The following is a 22,394-nucleotide window of genomic DNA, read 5'->3' as shown; positions in this document are numbered from 1 at the left end:
CAGAACAAATCTTGTTCTAACACGTATTAGCTACGGTTTCTGTTGTAGCCAATCACAAATTTTCTTGTGATGAGAAAGTAATAAGATTTCAATAAAGCTTAAAATTCAAACTAATCTCACTATAAGGGTTCACATTGTGTCAAGACACAAGAACAAACTTTATGTTATTAATATCGCCCACCCAATTAAAATTTGTGATTCACTTATCAATTTCCTTAATAAGTGTAAATGTTAGGAATATACCATACAATTATATATAAGTATGTTTTGAATAGTACTTTTGATTAATTGAGTTCTATCCGCAATAAAAAGTAGAGAAGTCTTAGAAGAAAATTGTTTAGCTTTTAGTATAAAAGTAATAAAAGGCAGATTTAGGATGCTTAAATAAATGAAGTTGATAAACAAGTCTCTGATGAAAAATAGAACCTTAAAAAAAAAAGGCAGATTTAGAAACTCTAGATTCTTAAATCCTCTAGATTTAGGATGCTTAAATAAATTTAAATAAATGAAAGGAATGGTACAAGTTTATTCTTTATCAATAGAAACTCACAATCAATAGATTGAATAAAATAAAACAATCAAGGATCTCATATAACTATACTACGAAGAACAATTGTTTCAATAGTAAGCCCGGGACCAAAGCTTAACAACACACCCCATTCAAGCCCTTCTCCTGTGGTTTTTAGTCCATCCTGAGATGACTTCTTTCTCATTTCATCCATACTGAAGAACACACATGCACTTGACATATTACCATATTCACTAAGTATTTTTCTAGTGGACCTCATTTTCTCAGGTTTTAAAGATAACTTTTGCTCTATCTTATCTAAAATAGCAGGTCCACCCGGGTGAGCGATCCAAAAGATTGAATTGTAATCATAGATACCTAAGGGTTGGAATGCCTCAACAAGTATTTTATCAATATCATTTGAGATGATATCAGGAATATCCTTACGAAGATGAATAGTTAGTCCAACTTCACGAAGATGAGCACAAATAGCTCCCTCGCTGTTTGGAGCAATTGTTTGTGCAGTCCAAAATAACTCAAATATAGGTTTCTCAATTTCTGGCACCGGGTCAGAACCAACAATGACTGCAGCGGCTCCATCTCCAAATAGTGCTTGTCCAACAAGGTTGTCCAAGTGAGTGTCACTAGGGCCACAAAATGAAATTGCTGTAAGAATTTCGGAACAAACAACCAACACACGCGCGTCTTTGTTGTTCTCGGCTAAGTCCTTAGCCAAACGAAGTACTGTACCACCTGCAACACACCCTTGTTGATACAACATGTACCTCTTCACATTTGGGCCAAGACCTAAAAGTTTTATAAGTTGATAATCAGCACCAGGGATGTCCACACCACTTACGGTGCAAAAGATTAAGTGTGTAATCTTTGACTTTGGTTGGCCCCATTCTTTTATAGCCTTTATTGCAGCTTCCTTCCCTAGTCTGGGAACCTCTGCCACTACCATATCTTGTCTAGCATCCAAAGAAGGTGCCATATATGCACATAAATTAGGGTTCTCTTTCAAAATGTCTTCTGTTAGATACATATATCTCCTCTTAATCATAGTTTTATCACCTAAAGTAGTAACAGCAAAACAATCTAAGTGCATCAATATTTTACATAATAAAAGTCTTGATAGGAAATTTAACGGCACAAGTTAAGTTAATTAAAATATTTTTACAGATATCTAAAAGTATATATAAAAAAAAGGGGGGCGAAACTAATACTTACAAATACGCTGAAATTTTTGTTTGAGTTTGGTCTGGTGCTCACTGTTTGTGATTCTGAAGTAGAAATCAGGATATGTAGTCTGTGCAACACAGTTTGGTGGATTTGCAGTGCCAATGGCCAAAATAGTTGCAGGTCCTTCAGCCTTTTGAACTTTGTGAAGTTGAAAGGCATTCATCTTCTTGGTAGTATAATGTTATAGAAAAGAAAAAGTAGTGAAGAATGTTGTGCTGCTAACTTGCTTGTGATGAGATGGTTTTATATTTGTGGAAGGAGAGAACATCTAGTGTAGTAAGTCATGAGTGTAAATTTAATAAACAAGTTATAATTGATTTGCCCCAATAATCAAAAAAATAATTGCCGATTTGATTTGTCTCAATAATGAAAACAATAATTGCTGATTTGATTTGCCTCAATAATGAAAAGAATAATTGCTCATGATTGATTCACACAGCTCGTGATATGCATTTTTTAACAATTTTTTTTTTGATAAGCAATGAAATAAATATAACAGCAACGGAGATTCTCTGCACAAAAGATTCACGCAGCTCGTGATATGCATTTTCTTCTTGTATCTCGATATTTGATTTGAGAGATTTTACGTTTAACCAATCACGTGGTTTACCTTGCATGCATTCATCTTCAACATTTTGTGAAATAAATGGGTAGTGGTGGCATAAAAAGAGAACAAATTGATAGCCATGTCACTCATATAACTTTAGTTTTATCATATAAAGCAATTTTAATTTTTAACGGACATTCAAAAGTAATAACTGCTTTAAGTCAAATTGTTTTACCAAAAATTTTAATTTTCTCTATTAATCACAAAAAATTGAGTAATGTATCTTTCATCAATCATTTAATAGTATTTAATTTATTTATATTTAATTATTTATTAAATAGTATATTATTTATTGTTTCTAAGGTTGAAAATGGGTGGAGGCAATATAAGGTTGAACTTTGAGTAAATCTTTACACCTATTTTTGGAGGCAATATAACTAACTCTTTTTATATAAAATCGAGTTGACTTAGGAACTTAACGAGTCGAATTATGTATAGTTGATGTTGAACTCATTTATCAAACGAACTTAATTTTTTTCTCATATTCAGCTCATTTAATTCATGAATCTAGTTCACAAATTTAATTGTCGAATAAAATTTTGAACTTTGTTTGAGTTGGTTCGGTTCATTTTCAGCTCTAGTTGTTTTCAAAGCTTTTTACTTTAAGATTAACTTTATCCAACTTTTTGAATTAAAAATATGGTGACACTCCGTTACCTGTGAATTTATTTGAATTTGGATATCTTCAATCTATCAAACAATATAATTCAATTTCATATCACTTTTTATTTTATTTTATTTTAAAATAAATAAAAATTTGAAAACTATTTGCACTTTGGTACCCAACTTAAAATCATAGATACCAAAGAATTAATTAGGTAAAATTGAATCCATGCAATTTTATTTCTATTTCCTGTGAAAATTGATAATCAAGCGCTAGTCTTCCAAAATATTGATCTTCTGATTATTCAGAGTATCAACTAGATTGATCCTAGAACATATGCTTTCAAATTTAAACTTTATTCTTGATAATGAAGAACACTTCGATTACGTTCATGTTCTTACTGAAATGTTTATTTTGATCTACGTAAGTCTTTAAAGTAATGGTATAAACTTGTAAAGAAAATGCAATTGAAAGTAAATTACAAGAATGTAAATTCTGGAAATCATTCGTTAAATAAAACTGTAAAAAAGATAAAATGGTGTTTACACGTACATTCTCAGAAGACTTTTTTCTCAACACGCAGATACTTTGAGTTTTTAGGGAAATTTTATACACAAATGAACACACGAAGCCTAACGCTAAGACTCCTATATATATTAATTCAAAATAACCGTTCTCAACGGCCTTTCGTCAGAGCACGCCACATTTCACTCAGCATGTCTTCCTGTAACACGGTGGGAGAACTGACTTTAAAGAAATGTCGCGGATAGCAAGAGTCGCCACCGACTTTTATTTTATCCAATTAGGAAAGGTATAAAAGAACAGGAAAGACCTTCTTTGAAAAGAGATTGAGTTCGGGGGGTAGGTTATGAAAAGGGAATGTGTAAGCACCTTTTTCATCCGTAGTTATCTATGGGCTCTTAATTGCTTAGCTCACTTTGCTTGTTTTGCAATGTTTGAAAAAGGTGTCGTGTGTGTTCATAAAAACAGTTTGATTTTGAGAATGTCTAAAAAGACAATGTTAGAAAACATGGTGTGAAAAGCGTTTGATATATTTGAATTGATTGTGAGCAAGCACTTAAGAGTTCCTACCCTAAGTTCGTAAGGTCTTTCCTGTACTTTAAAGTTTTCCTTGGGCGATAGTACTATCCATGCCATTTGAGGGTAGGTAGTCCTATACATTGGATGTGAGGGTCATCGAAGGGTCATCGAATCGTCATAAGGGCTATCCATACCAAAAAGAGGGTAGGAAGTCCTATGAGATGAGAATAGTCATAAAGGCAACCATTAGAGATACCTTATCAATCCGAAGGGACTATCATCTTTTATCGAAGGCAACTCGAGGGACGAGATCATTTCATCGTAGGCAACTCGAAGGGACTATGATCTTTATTCCGAAGGGTCAATGATGATTTTGAATCGTAGGCAGCATGTGCTAAGGTATCCCTACGTTTCGAGGGACTTGACTATTATTTTACGAAAGGCAACCAAGAGGGGAAACCCTAGAGGTGAGTGTGTGAACAATAAAAGAGAGTGTGTTATATTCAAATATTTTAATCTTTGGAGTTAGTGAGTTAACGGTTCAATTTTAGTCTTTCCATGCAATCCTATTAGCCATACATCTAAACAGGTATATCGCAGTTATCTGGTGCAGAAAGTAAATTGCGGAAAATAAAATCCTACGCTATTACAAAAATAACCTCTTACAACCTATACATCAATTTCTAGAAATTAAATAAATAAGCAAATAAATAATTTAAATGACGGAAATTAAAACAAGCACGCGACATTCATTGGAGTGTGAGGTGAGAAGAGAAAATCGCGACGAAATTAGAGTTTAAAAAGTTATGTGAAAATAAACCTAAGTTTACTAAATTAATTAATTAATCCTAGTCCTAAATTAATTACCTAATTATTTGTTATATAACCTAATTAATCCAACTAAATAAATCCTAAATATTAAGTTGATTAACCAATTTAAAACTAAAACTAATTCACACAAAATTAACTAATTAAGTTAATTAATTAAATTAAGAAAATAAAAATTAGACTAATTAAATAACTAACCCTAATTTTTTAAAAGATTGAATTAATTAACCTAAATTGACTAACCTAAATTAATTTGTTAATTATTAACTAAAAGAGAAATTAAAAAAAAAAGCAAGTTAAAACTAAAAGGGTTATAAAAAAAAATCAAAAAAACACACATTGGTCCCAGCCAGGCTCGAACCTGGATCCTTGAAGTAACAAAGGGCGCTTGCCATCTGTGCTGGGTGACTTTGACGTCCATGAAGCGCACTCGTTAGATTAAATATGATCGATGCTTTGACTTTTGAATTTTTGAACAAATGCGCGTGGGCCCCTTTCCTTCTGACCAGCGAATCACGTTTGGAGAGATAGTGGAAAATTGTTGACCGACCAATTGGAGGAGAGGAGAGGAACGAGTGTGCACAGCTAACGAATCAAAGACGTCCATGCATTTCTCAAGTTTTCAAACCCCCAGGTCATCATCTTCTTCCTCGGTTCCTACAGATTTACCTGCGGAAATTGCTATAATTTCACCTGCGGATTTATCTGCGAGTTCGTCTCTATTTTACCTGCAATTTGAAACAAACAGAAAACGATCCAAAACAAAAGTAAAAAGCTCCCAGATCCACATAAAAATACACCCCGAATTCAATGGTGAGATCATCTTTGGCTAATATGGCCTGTATCAAGGGAACCGAAACTCTTATGTCTTTTGCCCTAATAATGGCAAATCACGTCATGCACGTCCAAGCTCCAATTTTATGGTTCAAATCTCTTCTATTAGACGCCATAAACTCAAAACAAAAAGAAAAACACGTTAAATAATAGCGCTTCATGCAAAACGAAAATCAAAACAAAAATGGTATGAGTGATGAGTTGGAACGTATTTACATGCCCTGGGATTAGCTTTTTGTTTCTTACCCGTTCTTTGGCATCTAGAAAGTAACTTAGGACTACACGTTTTGCTTGGGAAAGACTCCTAGTATAAGAACGAAAATTCAAGCTTTCTTGAATTTTTTTGGAATTTTGGAGGCACTTCAAGGGCTAGGGTTCTTGTCCTCTGAGTGTCTGAACGTGTTTGGTATAAATATGGGAATGAATTAGGTCAAGCAAATGGGGCAATATCTTGCACTTGAATGCCAAAATATTTGATTGAAGTTTTTGCATCAAATCTTTCCAAATGTGATCTTTTCTTGTCCTTCAAGCTTTTGCACGAAATTGGGAGTATTTATGGGCTTCCTTGGTCCTCAAGACAAATGAAAACAAAGCCCATATGCAATTGTTCCTTGTTTTTGCATTTAATTTAATTTAATTTGGATTTTAATGGAAATAATTCCAAAATAAATCAAATAAATAGCAAGGAGGCGTGCTCTTGGCCTTAGGGATCATGGATGGGCTTAGGAACAAATTTGGGTCAAAAGAACTTAGGCCCATTAGGAAGAAAATCAAATTTGACAAGTATTTTTCTTCATGCACCTCTTCAAAAAGGCTCAACTTGTGCAATTTGTATCTTGCTCCATTTTAAACATTTTTAGGTTTTCTTTGACTTTTTAGAAAGTTCAAAGAGTCCTCTAAATAACACTTTTGGTTTCATCTTCATTGAAGTTTCCATGTGCATGTACACTTCTTTGCAAAAAGATGACTTTTTATTGACTTTTAAGAAGGACCTATAATGTTTTGGCTTATATCTCTCAAATGGTGCATTTCTTGACTTTGGACCCAACATCAAATTTGTAGAGAATTGAATTTCCTTGAGAATGAGTTTTGGTTGGGGAAATTCTGAAAAAGTATGAGAGAGATATGGTTGGTCAAAGTTGGGGTGACTTTCTCCTTAAAAACCCTAATTTAGAAACTTAGGGTTTTGATAACTTTGGAGCTTTTCTTGATGAATCATGATCAAACTTTGACCAAATGATGAATCTAACATTAAAATGTTGATGTTGACCAAAAATCAGGAATTTTGACTGTACTTTTACCATAGTTGACTTTTGACCTAGCATGGGCGACTGATCTCTTTCTGAGCAATTGATCGAGCAATCTCGTGAATCGAGCCCTGACACTTAGTATGAGTATGGCATAAATCATATGAGATGCTATGAAGTCCATTTGAAGTCTCAGAAATCCCACTTCCCTTGATTAAATCCAAACCCTAATTTGGCCTTTATTGCTTAGGAGGAGAGTGAACATGCTTGCAATTGGATATTATGTGAGCCTGAAGAGAGTGCTTGAGCCAAGCTATATTAAAATATAGTGGGCAAATTTTGGGGTATGACAACTGCCTCTGTTCAATCTTCTTAAATCTGAGGATGTAGAGTGGTTTGTGTGCCAGTCGGAATCTAAAGATGGAAGAGGATTGAACACTAGAATACCAATAAATTTGCCCTTGCAGATGCAGGGACTTTTAACGGGGATGGGCTTACGGATGCCATCAGGATGTTGATAGAAAGTTGTCTGAGATGGGCTAAAAGATGCCATCTAGGTGTTGACAGAGTATTGTCTAAAGCAGATGCTTTTTAGACTGAGTCATATGCATTGATTGTGTCTTAAGGGGAGATTAATCAAAATGAAATAATGTCTTATAGAAGACTACCTGAAGAGGTTCCTGAATAGGGTAGATCACTGATTGATGTAAAGGAGATTTAGGCTTTAAACAAAGCTCGGGAAGAAGTATCTTGTAGAAGATTAACTAGGAAGCTCCTTGAAAGGACAATAGATGTCTTAGAAAAGATTGGATAAATGTGTTAAAGAAGAATTCCTAAAAAGGTGGAGATATGTCTTATAGAAGACTACCGAGAAAGACTATGATATGTCTTGAACAAGACTAACCTAGAAAGGTATGACATGCCTTAAACAAGACTGGCCTAGAAAGGCTCCTAGAAAGGATATGATATGTCTTAAACAAGACTGACCTAGCAAGATTGATAAACGTCTTAGAAAAGACTACCTAGAAAGGTTGATAAACGTCTTAGAAAAGACTACCTAGAAAGGTTGATAAACATCTTAGAAAAGAATACCTAGAAAGATTGATAAACGTCTTAGAAAAGACTACCTTGAAAGGTTGATAAACGTCTTAGAAAAGACTACCTAGAAAGGTTGATAAACGTCTTAGAAAAGACTACCTAGAAAGGTTGATAAACATCTTAGAAAAGACTACCTAGAAAGGTTGATAAACGTCTTAGAAAAGACTATCTAGAAAGGTTGATAAACGTCTTAGAAAAGACTACCTAGAAAGGTTGATAAACGTCTTAGAAAAGACTACCTAGAAAGGTTCCTATAAAGGATGAGAAATTCTTTGAATTATCTTTGGAGAAGGACCTGGAATGAAGCATCAGAATCGTATTTATGTCTTGAATGAGCGTTAAGATTGAATTGTTGATACAATCGTCTTTGCACTGTATCTGGATGATAATGTTCTTTTGATTGTGGAATGACCTGAAAAGGCAAAATAAATTCTATGCAATGTCATGATGCATGTATTGGTGAGGTTCTCGAAATAAACGAGAATGATGAATGTTATGTATGTATTGTGAATGATGCAAGGATAGACTATATAGTCGAAGCATATTGGTAGCTTTGTATATCAATTGTTGGGTGAGAAAATAAATCTCTGGGTGTTGCTGGAGATACTGACAAAGTGATTGAAAATTCCTGTCTTCCGTTCGAGGATATCCAACTGGGGATTTTTGATCACCGCTTGTGGATGAGAATAACTTGAGTGATCTGATCCTGATATATCCTGGGGACAAGAGAGAAGAGTAATCTCCTAATGTACTATTAGTTCGAGCTCTGTTGTGAGTGTCAACTTTTAATGGGGATTGTGAGTTTGAACAAACCCTGTTGGAGAAGAAGATTGTGTCGGAGAACCGGTAGTGTCAAAGATATAAACTCCGTTGGGGAACCACGTCCTTGTTGGGAAGACATTATTTGAAGATAACTTCTTGAGAATTGCTATGTGAACACTGCTCTGTGGGGAAGATTCCCAGGGATTTTAATTTTCATTGCCCTATGTCTTTGAGTGCTTGCTGTTGGAAAACAGTTTTTTAACCATATATGGTCCTTCGCTTGTGGGAGTCTACCTGTCCCTGAATTCAGTAACCTGGTATGCTTGATGTTTGAGATTATTGGAATTTGAACCTCAAAGGAGAGACTGATACTGACATCGTCTGATACTAGTAGCTAAACAGCTCTCGCTGAAAATTGTGACTGATGCATCGTGCCCCCAGCGATGGGCTAGCTTTTTCTGGTTGTTCGGCGTCTTTGAGAGATTTTATGAATCGTGACACGATTGCCCCTGGTAGGTGGGATAATAATGTGTCATGCCCTTTGTATATACAAGCTTTTAGTTGACCGAGTCAGACGCACTAGGCGTCGCTGCAACTTTATCTATTGGGAGGACTTTTAGTCATTAGTCGTACCCCATGCTGATTCTTCCTGATGTCAAATATTTGAAATTATGTAGGCAAAATTGTTTTATAATGACACTCATAAAAATGCAATGCATATGCCTGTCTTGAAGTTCAAAAACGTTTTTAGTAAAACAAAAGATGTAAGAAAGCGATATTTGTAAAAACATGATATCAACTCAGGAGTTATGGTAAACCTTAAGGAGTTAGGATACCTTTGGTAACAGTACGCTTTCGAACTAACCATGCTTCAGTTAGGACTTTCAAGGGTTGTGACGTGGCTTGGTTCACGGGTTTAAGAAACAAAGGATAATGGCTCAAAGTATATTTGTACCCATCCCAATCTTTGTGATGTTCTCCAACCCTATGCTTAGCTAACTGTGCGATAGTGCTCCAAAAGACTTTGGAATTAATACTGACAGTTTGTGATGGTTCAAAAACCTGAAGTTTGTTTAAAAGGCAGTCATCTATTTCCCTTTCTTTTGTAATATTATTTTTTGTCAAGGGTTTGTAGTGACCTCCTTTTGACTTTTCTATCCCTAACTTTTGCCTGAACTGTTTATTTTGAGATTACAATCAGCGGGATGTCTTAATTTTGTCTAAGTCTCCTTCATAGGTTTTGACTTAACAGCTTTTTCTTTTTGGTGGATATTGACTGCCTGACTTAATGGTTGTGGGAACCCATCATTATTCGTGTAGACAACAGCTAAGATAATTGAGTTAACTGAGTAACTACCCTGCCCCAAGTTACGATTAAGGGTTTTAAATGGTACAAGAAAGAAAATTTCTACTCCTTAGGCTCAAAGGGGGGTTGACGAGGGATTATCATCCTTATATCTCCACTGTTTAGGAATTGAAACAATGCCTGTACATCGTCAGCATAGTCTGTTCAAAAGCATACTGTGTGAGGTTGCGGTATCATTTTCATCATCCTCCCTCAAAAGGCATACAACTTTAGCAGGAGTTGAATATCATAAAGAAAACCCAGTAAAAACAAAGTTTTAAAATAATGGTAAAAAATAAGTCAAGACAAACATATGCAATGCATTAATGATTATTATAAATTAAGTAGAGTCTGACATAAGACAAATGTTTAAAAAAAGGGAAAGAAATTGCGAATGCAAATAAACTAATGATCTAAAAAGCCATCCATCTAGATATCAATGCATTAGACTTTATGAGGCTCTTCTGGCTGGCCGAATTCAATAACTCCTTCATCAATCAAGTCTTGAATTTTATGCTTCAACGGCCCACAATATTTTGTATCATGACCAGGACTGTTTGAATGATAAGCACATCTTGCATGATGCTTGTACCCGGGAGCAGGATTTGTTGGAGCTAAGTATTGAGGCAGCAAAGTTATCAGGCTCTGATTGAGTAGGTGTTGCAAAGCTTGAGACAATGGCATATGCAGTGGAGTAAATGACCTCTTGGGTTTTGATTTCCAAGTATGTTGGCCACCTTGTTGCTTACGTTGATCTTTCTGTGGTTGTTGCGTTGGTGCCTGACTAGAGACCAGGACTGCCCTAACAGTGTTAGATTCATTCTTCTCATTGTATGGCTTTTTTATAACACCAGAAGAAGTAGCCCCCTAAATTTTTCCACTTCGGATACCACTTTCAACACGTTCCCCAATCAGTATGAGGTCGGTGAAACTAGATGAAGAGCTGCCAAGTAGATGGCTGTAGAAAGGACCAGTCAGTGTACTCATGAACATGTCAACTAACTCACGCTCAGCCAAAGGGGGTTGAACTCTACCAGCCAAGTCTCTCCACTTCTGAGCATATTCTTTGAAGCTTTCGTTAGGTCCCATGGACATGCTTTGTAATTGTGTACGAGTTGGCGCAAGATCAGCATTGTATTGGTATTGCTTATAGAAAGTAACAACCAAGTCTTCCCAAGTACGGATATTGGTACCTTCCAGTTGATAGTACCATTCAAGTTGTATTCCAACCAGACTTTCTTGAAAGAAATGGATCCAGAGCTTCTTGTCAGTAATGTGAGGTTGAAGCTTCCTCACATAGGATTTCAAGTGCAGCTTGGGACAAGAAACTCTGTCATATTTAGCAAAGGTCGGAATCTTGAATTTCGAGGGGATGACAACTCCAGAGATGAGTCCTAATTCTTCAAAGTCCAGACCGACAACTCTCTGAATCTCCATAGCTTTCATGCGTTCTTCCAGCATCTGGTATTTCTCATCAGGATATTCGTCTTCATAGTAATAGTCCTCTTCTTTCTCAGAGGGTTGGATAGAGTCATGATTACTTTTTGCATCTATCTTGATGCTAGCATCGTCATCTTGATTGTTGTCATTGTCTTTAGGGACCTTGACTTCTTTAGCCTTCTTGAGCGGACCTCTGAATCTTCTTCCCATAGTAAGGACATCCACAAATCTTCTGGACTTTTTTTCCTTCTTGGTCAGGAGTGTTTTCAGCTCATCTCGCCCCTTGGACAAGTTCAGGATCAGATCTTGAAATTGGGCATTCTAGGCTTGAAGATCTTTGACTGACTGTTCGAGATTCATGATGCTGAAATAAACAGCGAGGAGGTGAGAAACCTGTGGTAGAAACCTGTTATGCGATATTATGAATGCAAGTGCAACGTTTTCAAGGATCTTTAAGGAATTTAGTTTGCGAAATTAGAAAATGATTGGTCACAGCTTTGACTTTCGTCTTAGAATGTCTTTCTCTGGGAATCAAGCTAACCATATCCAGTGGGTCATAGCCTCTGATTCGGGAACTTATGAATTTGAAGGTACATGGCTAGAAGAAAATAAATCCTCTTGCCCTTTGATAGGCACTGAGTCTTTAAACTGGAAGACATATGGCTAGAGGTAAATAAATCCTCTTGCCCCTAGATAGGAATTTCGTCCTTGATAAGAGCACCTGAAATTGTGCGCCCTAAATCCCTAAGATCCTTGAAAAGGTTAGTCAATATGCTATTTTATGATGTTATGATGTCATGATGTTATGCGATTGTCGTGCATCAGGCAAAGCGTAAGATATTAAGGACCAACAAGTCCTACAACAAAACCTGCAAGGAAGTCAAAGGGTTAGTAGCACACACAAGCAAGTCACACAAGTGTCCTTAGGTTTAAAGGCTTGCATGAAGTTCGTAGGTAAGTACCCTCCCCACTGAAGTTTAGTTGGTTCAACCTGTCCTATATAAAGATCGGGTTCTAGGGAGCTCTATCATTGACCTTTCTCGAATGCACTATTTCAGTTCAGCAATCGAATCACCGACCGAAAACGTCCTGAAAGTCCAGTCCATATGAGTGTAGCATTGAGTATCAACCAACTTCGGTAGGAACCAAAGCCAGCTATCTCACTACTTTCTAAAGGCCATAGTTTAGTTCAACTAAGGTTCTAAGGGCAGATTAGTGCTTAATGACACCATGCAGTAGCCAAGTGTTTCCTCAAGTCGAATCCCAAGGAACACCGGGACAAACCAATGTGTCACACTAACGATGGCCACCATGTCAACCACATCAGTATACGATGTGCAGTCTCTTTGGTCTCATGCCATTTACCTAAGGTACTCAGATCCGGGTTAGGATCTTTCACACAAGTAAACCCAAACAGGACCACAAAGATAAAGCAAACAAATCAGACAATTAAAGTGATCCTAGATCTAAGGTAACCCCTCTTTTATTTTAAGAATCCCCAGCAGAAACGCCAGTTCTGTAACACGGTGGGAGAACTGACTTTAAAGAAATGTCACGGATAGCAAGAGTCGCCACCAACTTTTATTTTATCTAATTAGGAAAGGTATAAAAGAACAGGAAAGACCTTCTTTGAAAAGAGATTGAGTTCGGGGGGTAGGTTATGAAAAGGGAAGGTGTAAGCACCCTTTTCATCCGTAGTTTTCTATGGGCTCTTAATTGCTTAGCTCACTTTGTTTGTTTTCAAATGTTTGAAAAAGGTGTCGTGTGTGTTTAGAAAAACAGTTTGATTTTGAGAATGTCTAAAAAGACAATGTTAGAAAACATGGTGTGAGAAGCGTTTGATATATTTGAATTGATTGCGAGCAAGCACTTAAGAGTTCCTATCCTAAGTTCGTAAGGTCTTTCCTGTACTTTAAAGTTTTCCTTGGGCGATAGTACTATCCATACCATTTGAGGGTAGGTAGTCCTATACATTAGATTTGAGGGTCATCGAAGGGTCATCGAATCGTCATAAGGGCTATCCATACCATAAAGAGGGTAGGAAGTCCTATGAGAAGAGAATAGTCATAAAGGTAACCAGTAGAGATACCTTATCATCTTTTATCAAAGGGACTATCATCTTTTATCGAAGGCAACTCGAGGGACGAGATCATTTCATCGTAGGCAACTCGAAGGGACTATGATCTTTATTCCGAAGGGTCAATGATGATTTTGAATTGTAGGCAGCATGTGCTAAGGTATCCCTAAGCTTCGAGGGTCTTGACTATTATTTTACGAAAGGCAACCAAGAGGGGAAACCCTAGAGGTGAGTGTGTGAACAATAAAAGAGAGTGTGTTATGTTCAGATATTTTAATCTTTGGAGTTATTGAGTTAACGGTTCCATTTTAGTCTTTCCATGCAATCCTATTAACCATACATCTAAACAGGTATATCGCAGTTATCTGGTGCAGAAAGTAAATTGCGGAAAATAAAATCCTACGCTATTACAAAAATAACCTCTTACAACCTATACATCGATTTCTAGAAATTAAATAAATAAGCAAATAAATAATTTAAATGACGGAAATTGAAACAAGCACGCGACATTCATTGGAGTGTGAGGTGAGAAGAGAAAATTGCGACGAAATTAGAGTTTAAAAAGTTATGTGAAAATAAACCTGAGTTTACTAAATTAATTAATTAATCCTAGTCCTAAATTAATTACCTAATTATTTGTTATGTAACCTAATTAATCCAACTAATTAAATCCTAAATATTAAGTTGATTAACCAATTCAAAACTAAACCTAATTCACACAAAATTAACTAATTAAGTTAATTAATTAAATTAAGAAAATAAAAATTAGACTAATTAAATAACTAACCCTAATTTTTTAAATGATTGAATTAATTAACCTAAATTGACTAACCTAAATTAATTTTTTAATTATTAACTAAAAGAGAAATAAAAAAAAAGCAAGTTAAAACTAAAAGGGTTATAAAAAAAAAAATCAAAAAAACACACATTGGTCCCAGCCAGGCTCGAACCTCGAACCTAGAACCTTGAAGTAACAAAGGGCGCTTGCCATCTGTGCTGGGTGACTTTGACGTCCATGAAGCGCACTCGTTGGATTAAATATGATCGATGCTTTGACTTTTGAATTTTTGAACAAATGCGCGTGGGCCCCTTTCCTTCTGACCAGCGAATCACGTTTGGAGAGATAGTGGAAAATTGTTGACCGACCAATTGGAAGAGAGCAGAGGAACGAGTGTGCACAGCTAACGAATCAAAGACGTCCATGCATTTGTCAAGTTTTCAAACCTCTAGGTCATCATCTTCTTCCTCGGTTCCTGCAGATTTACCTGCGGAAATTGCTATAATTTCACCTGCGGATTTATCTGCGAGTTCGTCTCTATTTTACCTGCAATTTGAAACAAACAGAAAACGATCCAAAACAAAATTAAAAAGCTCCCAGATCCACATAAAAATACACCCTGAATTCAATGGTGAGATCATCTTTGGCTAATATGGCTTGTATCAAAGGAACCGAAATTCTTATGTCTTTTGCCCTAATAATGGCAAATCACGTCATGCACGTCCAAGCTCCATTTTTATGGTTCAAATCTCTTCTATTAGACGCCATAAACTCAAAACAAAAAGAAAAACACGTTAAAGAATAGCGCTTCATGCAAAACGAAAATCAAAACATAAATGGTATGAGTGATGAGTTGGAACGTATTTACATGCCCTGGGATTAGCTCTTTGTTTCTTACCTGTTCTTTGGCATCTCGAAAGTAACTTAGGACTACTCGTTTGGCTTGGGAAAGACTCCTAGTATGAGAATGAAAATTCAAGCTTTCTTGAATTTTTTTGGATTTTTGGAGGCACTTCAAGGGCTAGGGTTCTTGTCCTCTGAGTGTCTGAACGTGTTTGGTATAAATATGGGAATGAATTAGGTCAAGCAAATGGGGCAATATCTTGCACTTGAATGCCAAAATATTTGATTGAAGTTTTTGCATCAAATCTTTCCAAATATGATCTTTTCTTGTCCTTCAAGCTTTTGCACGAAATTGGGAGTATTTATGGGCTTCCTTGGTCCTCATGACAAATGAAAACAAAGCCCATATGCAATTGTTCCTTGTTTTTGCATTTTATTTAATTTAATTTGGATTTTAATGGAAATACTTCCAAAATAAATCAAATAAATAGCAAGGAGGCGTGCTCTTGGCCTTAGGGATCATGGATGGGCTTAGGAACAAATTTGGGTCAAAAGAACTTAGGCCCATTTGGAAGAAAATCAAATTTGACAAGTATTTTTCTTCATGCACCTCTTCAAAAAGGCTCAACTTGTGCAATTTGTATCATCCTCCATTTTAAACATTTTTAGGTTTTCTTGGACTTTTTAGAAAGTTCAAAGAGTCCTCTAAATAACCCTTTTGGTTTCATCTTCATTGAAGTTTCCATGTGCATGTACACTTCTTTGCAAAAAGATGACTTTTTATTGACTTTTTAGAAGGACCTATAATGTTTTGGCTTATATCTCTCAAATGGTGCATTTCATGACTTTGGACCCAACATCAAATTTGTAGAGAATTGAATTTCCTTGAGAACGAGCTTTGGTTGGGGAATTTCTGAAAACATATGAGAGAGATATGGCTGGTCAAAGTTGGGTTGACTTTCTCCTTAAAAACCCTAATTTAGAAACTTAGGGTTTTGATAACTTTGAAGCTTTTCTTGATGAATCATGATCAAACTTTGATCAAATGATGAATCTAACATTAAAATGTTGATGTTGACCAAAAATCAGGACTTTTGGCTATACTTTGACCATAGTTGACTTTTGACCTAGCATGGGCGACTGTTCTCTTTCTGAGCAATTGATCGAGCAATCTCGTGAATCGAGCCCTGACACTTAGTATGAGTATGGCTTAAATCATATGAGATGCTATGAAGTCCATTTGAAGTCTCAGAAATCCCACTTCCCTTGATTAAATCCAAACCCTAATTTGGCCTTTATTGCTTAGGAGGAGAGTGAACATGCTTGCAATTGGATATTATGTGAGCCTGAAGAGAGTGCTTGAGCCAAGCTATATTAAAATATAGTGAGCAAATTTTGGGGTATGACACTTGCTCTCGTCCTAAAGCTCCACGCGTCCTTTAGTAAAATGGATAAGGACAAACGGTAGTTACGTCTTTGTTCAAAATTTAACCGTCCTGTCGAACACCCTAACACCAATATTAAAACTTAGAAAATATTTCTAAGTCCACGTCTAACACCCTCCTCTATAAGAAGCGACTTCAACAAGATTTTAGCAAATATGTCAATTTGTCGAAAACTTCTAACATCTTTGAAAGATATTTCCCTTTCTTCATTAATAACATGGTGTCAAAAAACTCCAGCTAATAATTGCCCCTAAAAAATGTCATTTTCAACATACTAAAGAAAAGGGCATTTTTTGACCATTCGTTTTGACATCCAACCTTCCAGTTCCAATGATGTCATAGTCATTATAGAACCTTTTGTAAAACGTCTTTTCAGATGCGACATGCGAATCTTCTTCATCATGATCCTCCAAGCTCCTAGGAGATCATGGATAACCATAACTGGCACCTCTTCCCCATGATAGGGCTAGACTAGGTGTTCGATTGCGCTGTGTCATACCCCAAAATTTACCTCCCACACCTCTCTCATAACAAGGGCCAAGTTCAAATCTCAAGACATGGCTCACTCAAATGATCCAGATAATTCACAGTCAACTGATTCAAACTGGAAGGTCAACTAATATCAAAGCATGATTCAAACCATGATCATTGGGCAAACATCAAGTGTAGGGATGCATAACCACCATTTGATCAAAGATTGATCATGATTCCATTAATAGAAACTCAGAGATGAACAAATGCAAAAAGGTTCAAATTAGGGTTTCTTAGGAGAAAGTCAACCCAACTTTGACTGGGCATAACTTTCACATGGGACATCAAAAATTCCCCACTCAAAGCCTATCTTGAAGAAAATTGGATTCTCTACAACTTTGTGTCTCACAAGCCAAGGCTAGAAATGCTTCATTTAGAAGATACAAAGCAAAAGATTACAGGTCATTTTCAGGCATCCTTCAAAAACAGTTTTCTCCCAAAGAGAATATGATCAAGATAAAAGCTTCAAATGAGAAATATGTTCCAAAGGGGCTTGTAGAGGACCTCTCAAGGTTTCTAAAAAGTATTAGAACTCCCTCATAGCTTAAAAATTGAAGGAGATATGCTTGATCAAAGTTAGGTGATTTTGAAGGACCAAATGTGAAAAAGGAGGGTTCAAATTGAGAAACTTTGCAAATGGGCCTATGGTTTTTTGATACAATCTTGGTCCACAAGCTGTCCAAAACATATGCCATAAATTATATCATTTTATTTGATTTTACATAATTTTATCTCATTTAAAATCTATTTTTAATGATTTAATTGAATGGAAAATCAAATATTTGGTAGAAAATATGTTTTGTTTGTCTTTTCATCAGTATTAATGACAAAATATATCTCAATTTTCGTGGTAAATCAAATAGGAGGAGATTGATACATAATTTTGGCAAAAAAAGGAAACTTTTTATTCAAGAAACAAATGAAATTTCTCAAACATGGCAAGATTGGATTCACAAGTTTTTGGGCTCTTGTTCTAAACCTAATTCATTCCCCTATAAGTACTAAACCTAAAGCATAGGATTAGGGGACAAAAATCGGAGAAGAGAGTCACTTGCAAGAACAAAAAAAAAACACTCAAGAACTTGAAACTGATTTTCGAGAATTCAGAGGTTTCAACAAAATTCGAAGATTGCAAAAGCTTCCTTGGATCATCTGGAACGTGTCTGGATCATCATACTTCGCCAACACCCCCAGAACGACCTCCTATAAGCCCAGGTAAGTCGCTCTTAACTCTGGTTCGATTGGCATAATTCTCGCATCCATATGTTAATTTGTTTGTGTTTTATGATTGGTGTGATGTTTGTGAATGTTTTTGTTTGATTAATTGGATTTCTGGGCATGATATACCGAGTTGCCATTGTTGACCGAGTAGAGTTCCTAGGGTTTATAATTGGGGCTTTATAATAGACGTAAAATTGAGTCAAATTGATTGCATGAACAGATTCGTATGCTTGAGACGAAGGGAACAGGATAGGTGCGAAACATTTATTGTCCAATATGTGCAAATCGCTATTTGTCAAGTTTGTTTGCTACGGATATTTTAGCAGCGAAATCGTAGCTAATGTTTCAGGTTTTTTTTGCAAATTCTGTTGAGGAAGACGATGATGTGTCGTCCCTTGGTTTGCCAGTTTCAAATTCGCGCGCGCGTTTCCCTGTGTTCTTTAATTTTCGTACATATAATGTTGAGTGCGTTTTTCAAACGCGCGCTCCACTTGGTTGGAGTGGTAGTGATGCATGTGTGTGAGTCTGGGGGCGTGGGTTCAACACCTCGCTCCCACATATATTTTTTCTGGAATTGTTTCTATATGATCCCATGTGCCTTAGCATCATACCTGCGTCATACACCTTCAGATCCTCACCATAGGATCTTCCCCTGACCAGATCTAGCGCTAAATAATCAAGTATCCATACCATGGTCTCTCATGAATATCATATTGAATCATAATCTCAATAAAACCCAATTTCTTTTAATTATTTGTTTATTTTAAATTAAAATACTTATTTTAATATATATTAATTATGTTATAATTATTTTTTAATAAAAATAAATACATGATAATTATATTAAAATTTTTAATTTGTTATTCGCGCCGATTAAATCGATTGATCGCTGTGGTTAACAATGATTTTAATTAAAATACTGTTAAATTAAAATAAAATCAAACTATATTCGATTAAATGGCTGCAATCATCTTATTGATTGTGGTGATTAATCCTGCCTCGTTCTATAATTAATCTGTTATTATTTGTGACCGTATTAACCGGTTATGAGAGGTAACAGTATAAAATAAAATTCATAAAATAATAAAATACAATAAGTCATTATTAGTGATAATCGAATCAATCGGTTTGAATTGGTAATGATGCAAACCCTTAATCTTTTAACTATGGTGATCAAACCTATTGATCATTGCGGTTAATTGTGCCAAATCAGGGTTGTACGCCCAAACCCTAAAATAATTCTAAAATCCATTCAAAACTATAAAAATCATCAAACTACGATAGGCCATTCAAAAAGCCTCTAAAAAACACATCTCTAATCAAATTCAATTCTAATGGCGTACAACCTTCCCCGAACTACGTAGACTCTGATCCTCCCTAAGGAGGTACGTAGGCACTTGGCAACAAGGCGAGTCCCCCTCTTCAAAATCTCAATCATGTCATTAAAATTCTGTTTGCCACATTTCTTTACAAACCCTGCCATGCAACCCTAATCTTTGAACATTAGCCTTTAGGAAAGGGCTGAGGGTGCCTAACACCTTCCCTCAGCCTGATTATAATAACTTACCCTCAATCTCTTATCTGCGTAGGGTTTCCTATTCGCCCTTCAGAATAGGTGGCGACTCGAAAGCTGAAATTTTTAGGCAGGTTGCTACAGCTGGCGACTCTGCTGGGGACAACACTTTTAGTGAATTATTATGCTCCTAAGGCTTGAGTGAGTTTAGGTTTATGGCTCGTGGTTTGTGGTTTAGGGTTTGTGGTACACTTTAGGGTTGGCAATTTGCCACATTCAGGGTTTGGGGGGAGGTTTATCTTTTAATAAACATTAAATTATTTATTTGTTTATTTGTTTTATGTTTTTTATCTGCCTAAAAATATCTGCTTTTATTATTATATATTTGCTCTATTTTTATGTAGGTTAAACCTTAAATGTGGGAGTTAACTTTGAGACCAAAAGGGGACATGAATCGCCTTACGAATCTCACTGATAACTCCACTCGGAGTGGGTTAGGTATTTGGATAGGTCCGAAACGAAGCTTGACTTTGTGGAGGGCTGGACTGGATACTTAGCTGATCTCTCCGGGAACCTACCCAAAAATTCGAACCTCATGGATAAAATGAATTGTTCCAAAATCCGAAGAGACGAAAAAGTCTCGGAGGCTACGAACGACCCCATGAGACCTTTTAGAACCCCCATATAAAGGTTGGCTCCCAAGAGCCCCCTACGTCGAACCTATGAACCTGGGTTCTTTGAAATACCATGTTTTTTTTGCTTAATTATTTTTTATGTTTGTATTATTTTTTTTTGTTGTTATGTGTTTGCATGCATCATCTAATCATTTGCATTTTTCATCATGTCTTATCCACAAATAAAAATAATAATACACATATATGTATATATATTTGGTAAAATGTATTTTGTTGGTGAATGTGTAGGAAGGATGAGTACGAAGAAGACAATCGTGCACTTTACTGTTTCTACTCCAGACATTAAGAAATTGAAGATCATCAAATAAAAATTGCCATCAGGTGCTTTGGATAGGTTTGAGATTCGCTATGGTAATATCTTGGATTTGCTAAGGGTAAAAGTGCAAGAAGAAGCTATCACCGCTTTGGTACAATTCTATGATCCGCCTTTGAGATGTTTTACTTTCCAGGATTTTCAGTTAGCACCTACCATAGAAGAAATGGATGCTATGTTGGGTTTTTCGAGGATAAAAAAGGAATTCTATACTGGTGTGGGTAAGGAAGTTGACTTTTCAGATCTAGAAAAGGCTCTGGGAATGTCCGCTGCAGAACTAAAAGTTCATTATAAAACTGAGGGAGAAGTGCATGGGTTCAAAAGATCTTATTTAGAAAATCAAGCATTAATGTTTGCTCAAAGGAAACAATGGGACATTTGTGGACATGTGTTAGCTCTCTTGGTTTTTGGTGTTGTTTTATTGCCAAAGAATATTGACTATGTTGATCCTACCGCTATTCATGCTTTCACTTCTTTTAGGCTTTTTGACAAAGATCCAACTCCGACTATCCTCGCTAACATTTACTATGCTATTCATATGAGGTATGAAAGAAAGAGAGGAGTGCTAGTTTGTTGCGTTCATTTGCTCTATTCTTGGTTGACTTCCCATCTCTACAAAGCTAGTTGCTTTATCAAAGAATTAACTAGGAACGATTGGTCTCAAAAATTAAGGGCTCTTAAAGCGGACTCTATTCTATGGTATGCAAGAAAATTAAATTCAGATAAGATCATTTACAAATGCGGAGAATTCAACAATGTGCCATTGATAGGAACTCTTGGTTGTATTAATTATAATCCTGCTTTAGCACTACGCCAATTGGGTCATTCCATGGATAAGGAACCTTCTGAACAACGTATAAAAGAATTAATTTTGCATGACAATGGTAAAGGTGAACCAAGAACATGGAAAAAAGTAATTCAAGCTTGGAGTAATGTGCAAAGGAGAGACTTTGGGCCAAAGAATGTAATTGCAAAAGCATCTTATACCGCATGGGTTCAAGAAAGAGTTAAGAAAGTGTTGCTTCCTTTTGTTGTGGATCCCGCCTACAAGCCTGATTCTCCTGATCCTGTTCCTTTATCCATCGAAGAGATAGAAGGAATCAGGGCTGCCCTAGAGGCGTCCCGAAAGGAGAAAGAGAAATTAGAACTTGATTTGCATCAACTTACTAATGAAAGGAGCCAACTACGCTTTGACCTTAAAGAGAAAAATCAAGAACTCCAAGCAATGAAAGAAGAAAATGATAGGCAAAGAAGTAAAAGAAAGCGTGCAACCGAAGGAGTTCTAAGTGCTAATTTTAATCTAGAATCGCATAATGAAAGGTTGGCACAAGCGGATGTAGAGATTGCAAAATGGAGAAGGCGTTATGAAAGGCTTCCCATGACAAAGCGGAATCCGAAAAAAATCTAGAAGCTGTGGTCTTT

At 36.1% G+C, this 22,394-nt stretch overlaps 1 protein-coding gene across 1 annotated transcript; it reads right to left on the bottom strand.

Moving 5' to 3' along the window:
* Positions 1-560: 560 nt before the first annotated feature.
* LOC131594889 (chalcone synthase 4-like) lies at positions 561-2,010 on the bottom strand. Its single transcript, XM_058867094.1, has 2 exons — positions 1,739-2,010; positions 561-1,582 (listed from the first exon to the last, which is right to left on the bottom strand). The coding sequence occupies exons 1-2, from the start codon at positions 1,911-1,913 to the stop codon at positions 588-590; spliced, it is 1,170 nt and encodes a 389-aa protein (XP_058723077.1). The 5' UTR covers positions 1,914-2,010; the 3' UTR covers positions 561-587.
* Positions 2,011-22,394: the final 20,384 nt, after the last annotated feature.

This window comes from Vicia villosa, linkage group LG4 (genome assembly GCF_029867415.1).
Source record: "Vicia villosa cultivar HV-30 ecotype Madison, WI linkage group LG4, Vvil1.0, whole genome shotgun sequence".
In the NCBI taxonomy this organism is placed as follows: domain Eukaryota; kingdom Viridiplantae; phylum Streptophyta; class Magnoliopsida; order Fabales; family Fabaceae; genus Vicia; species Vicia villosa.
Note: the sequence above shows the minus strand (reverse complement) of the source record. Positions and strands in the feature narration are given on the sequence as shown.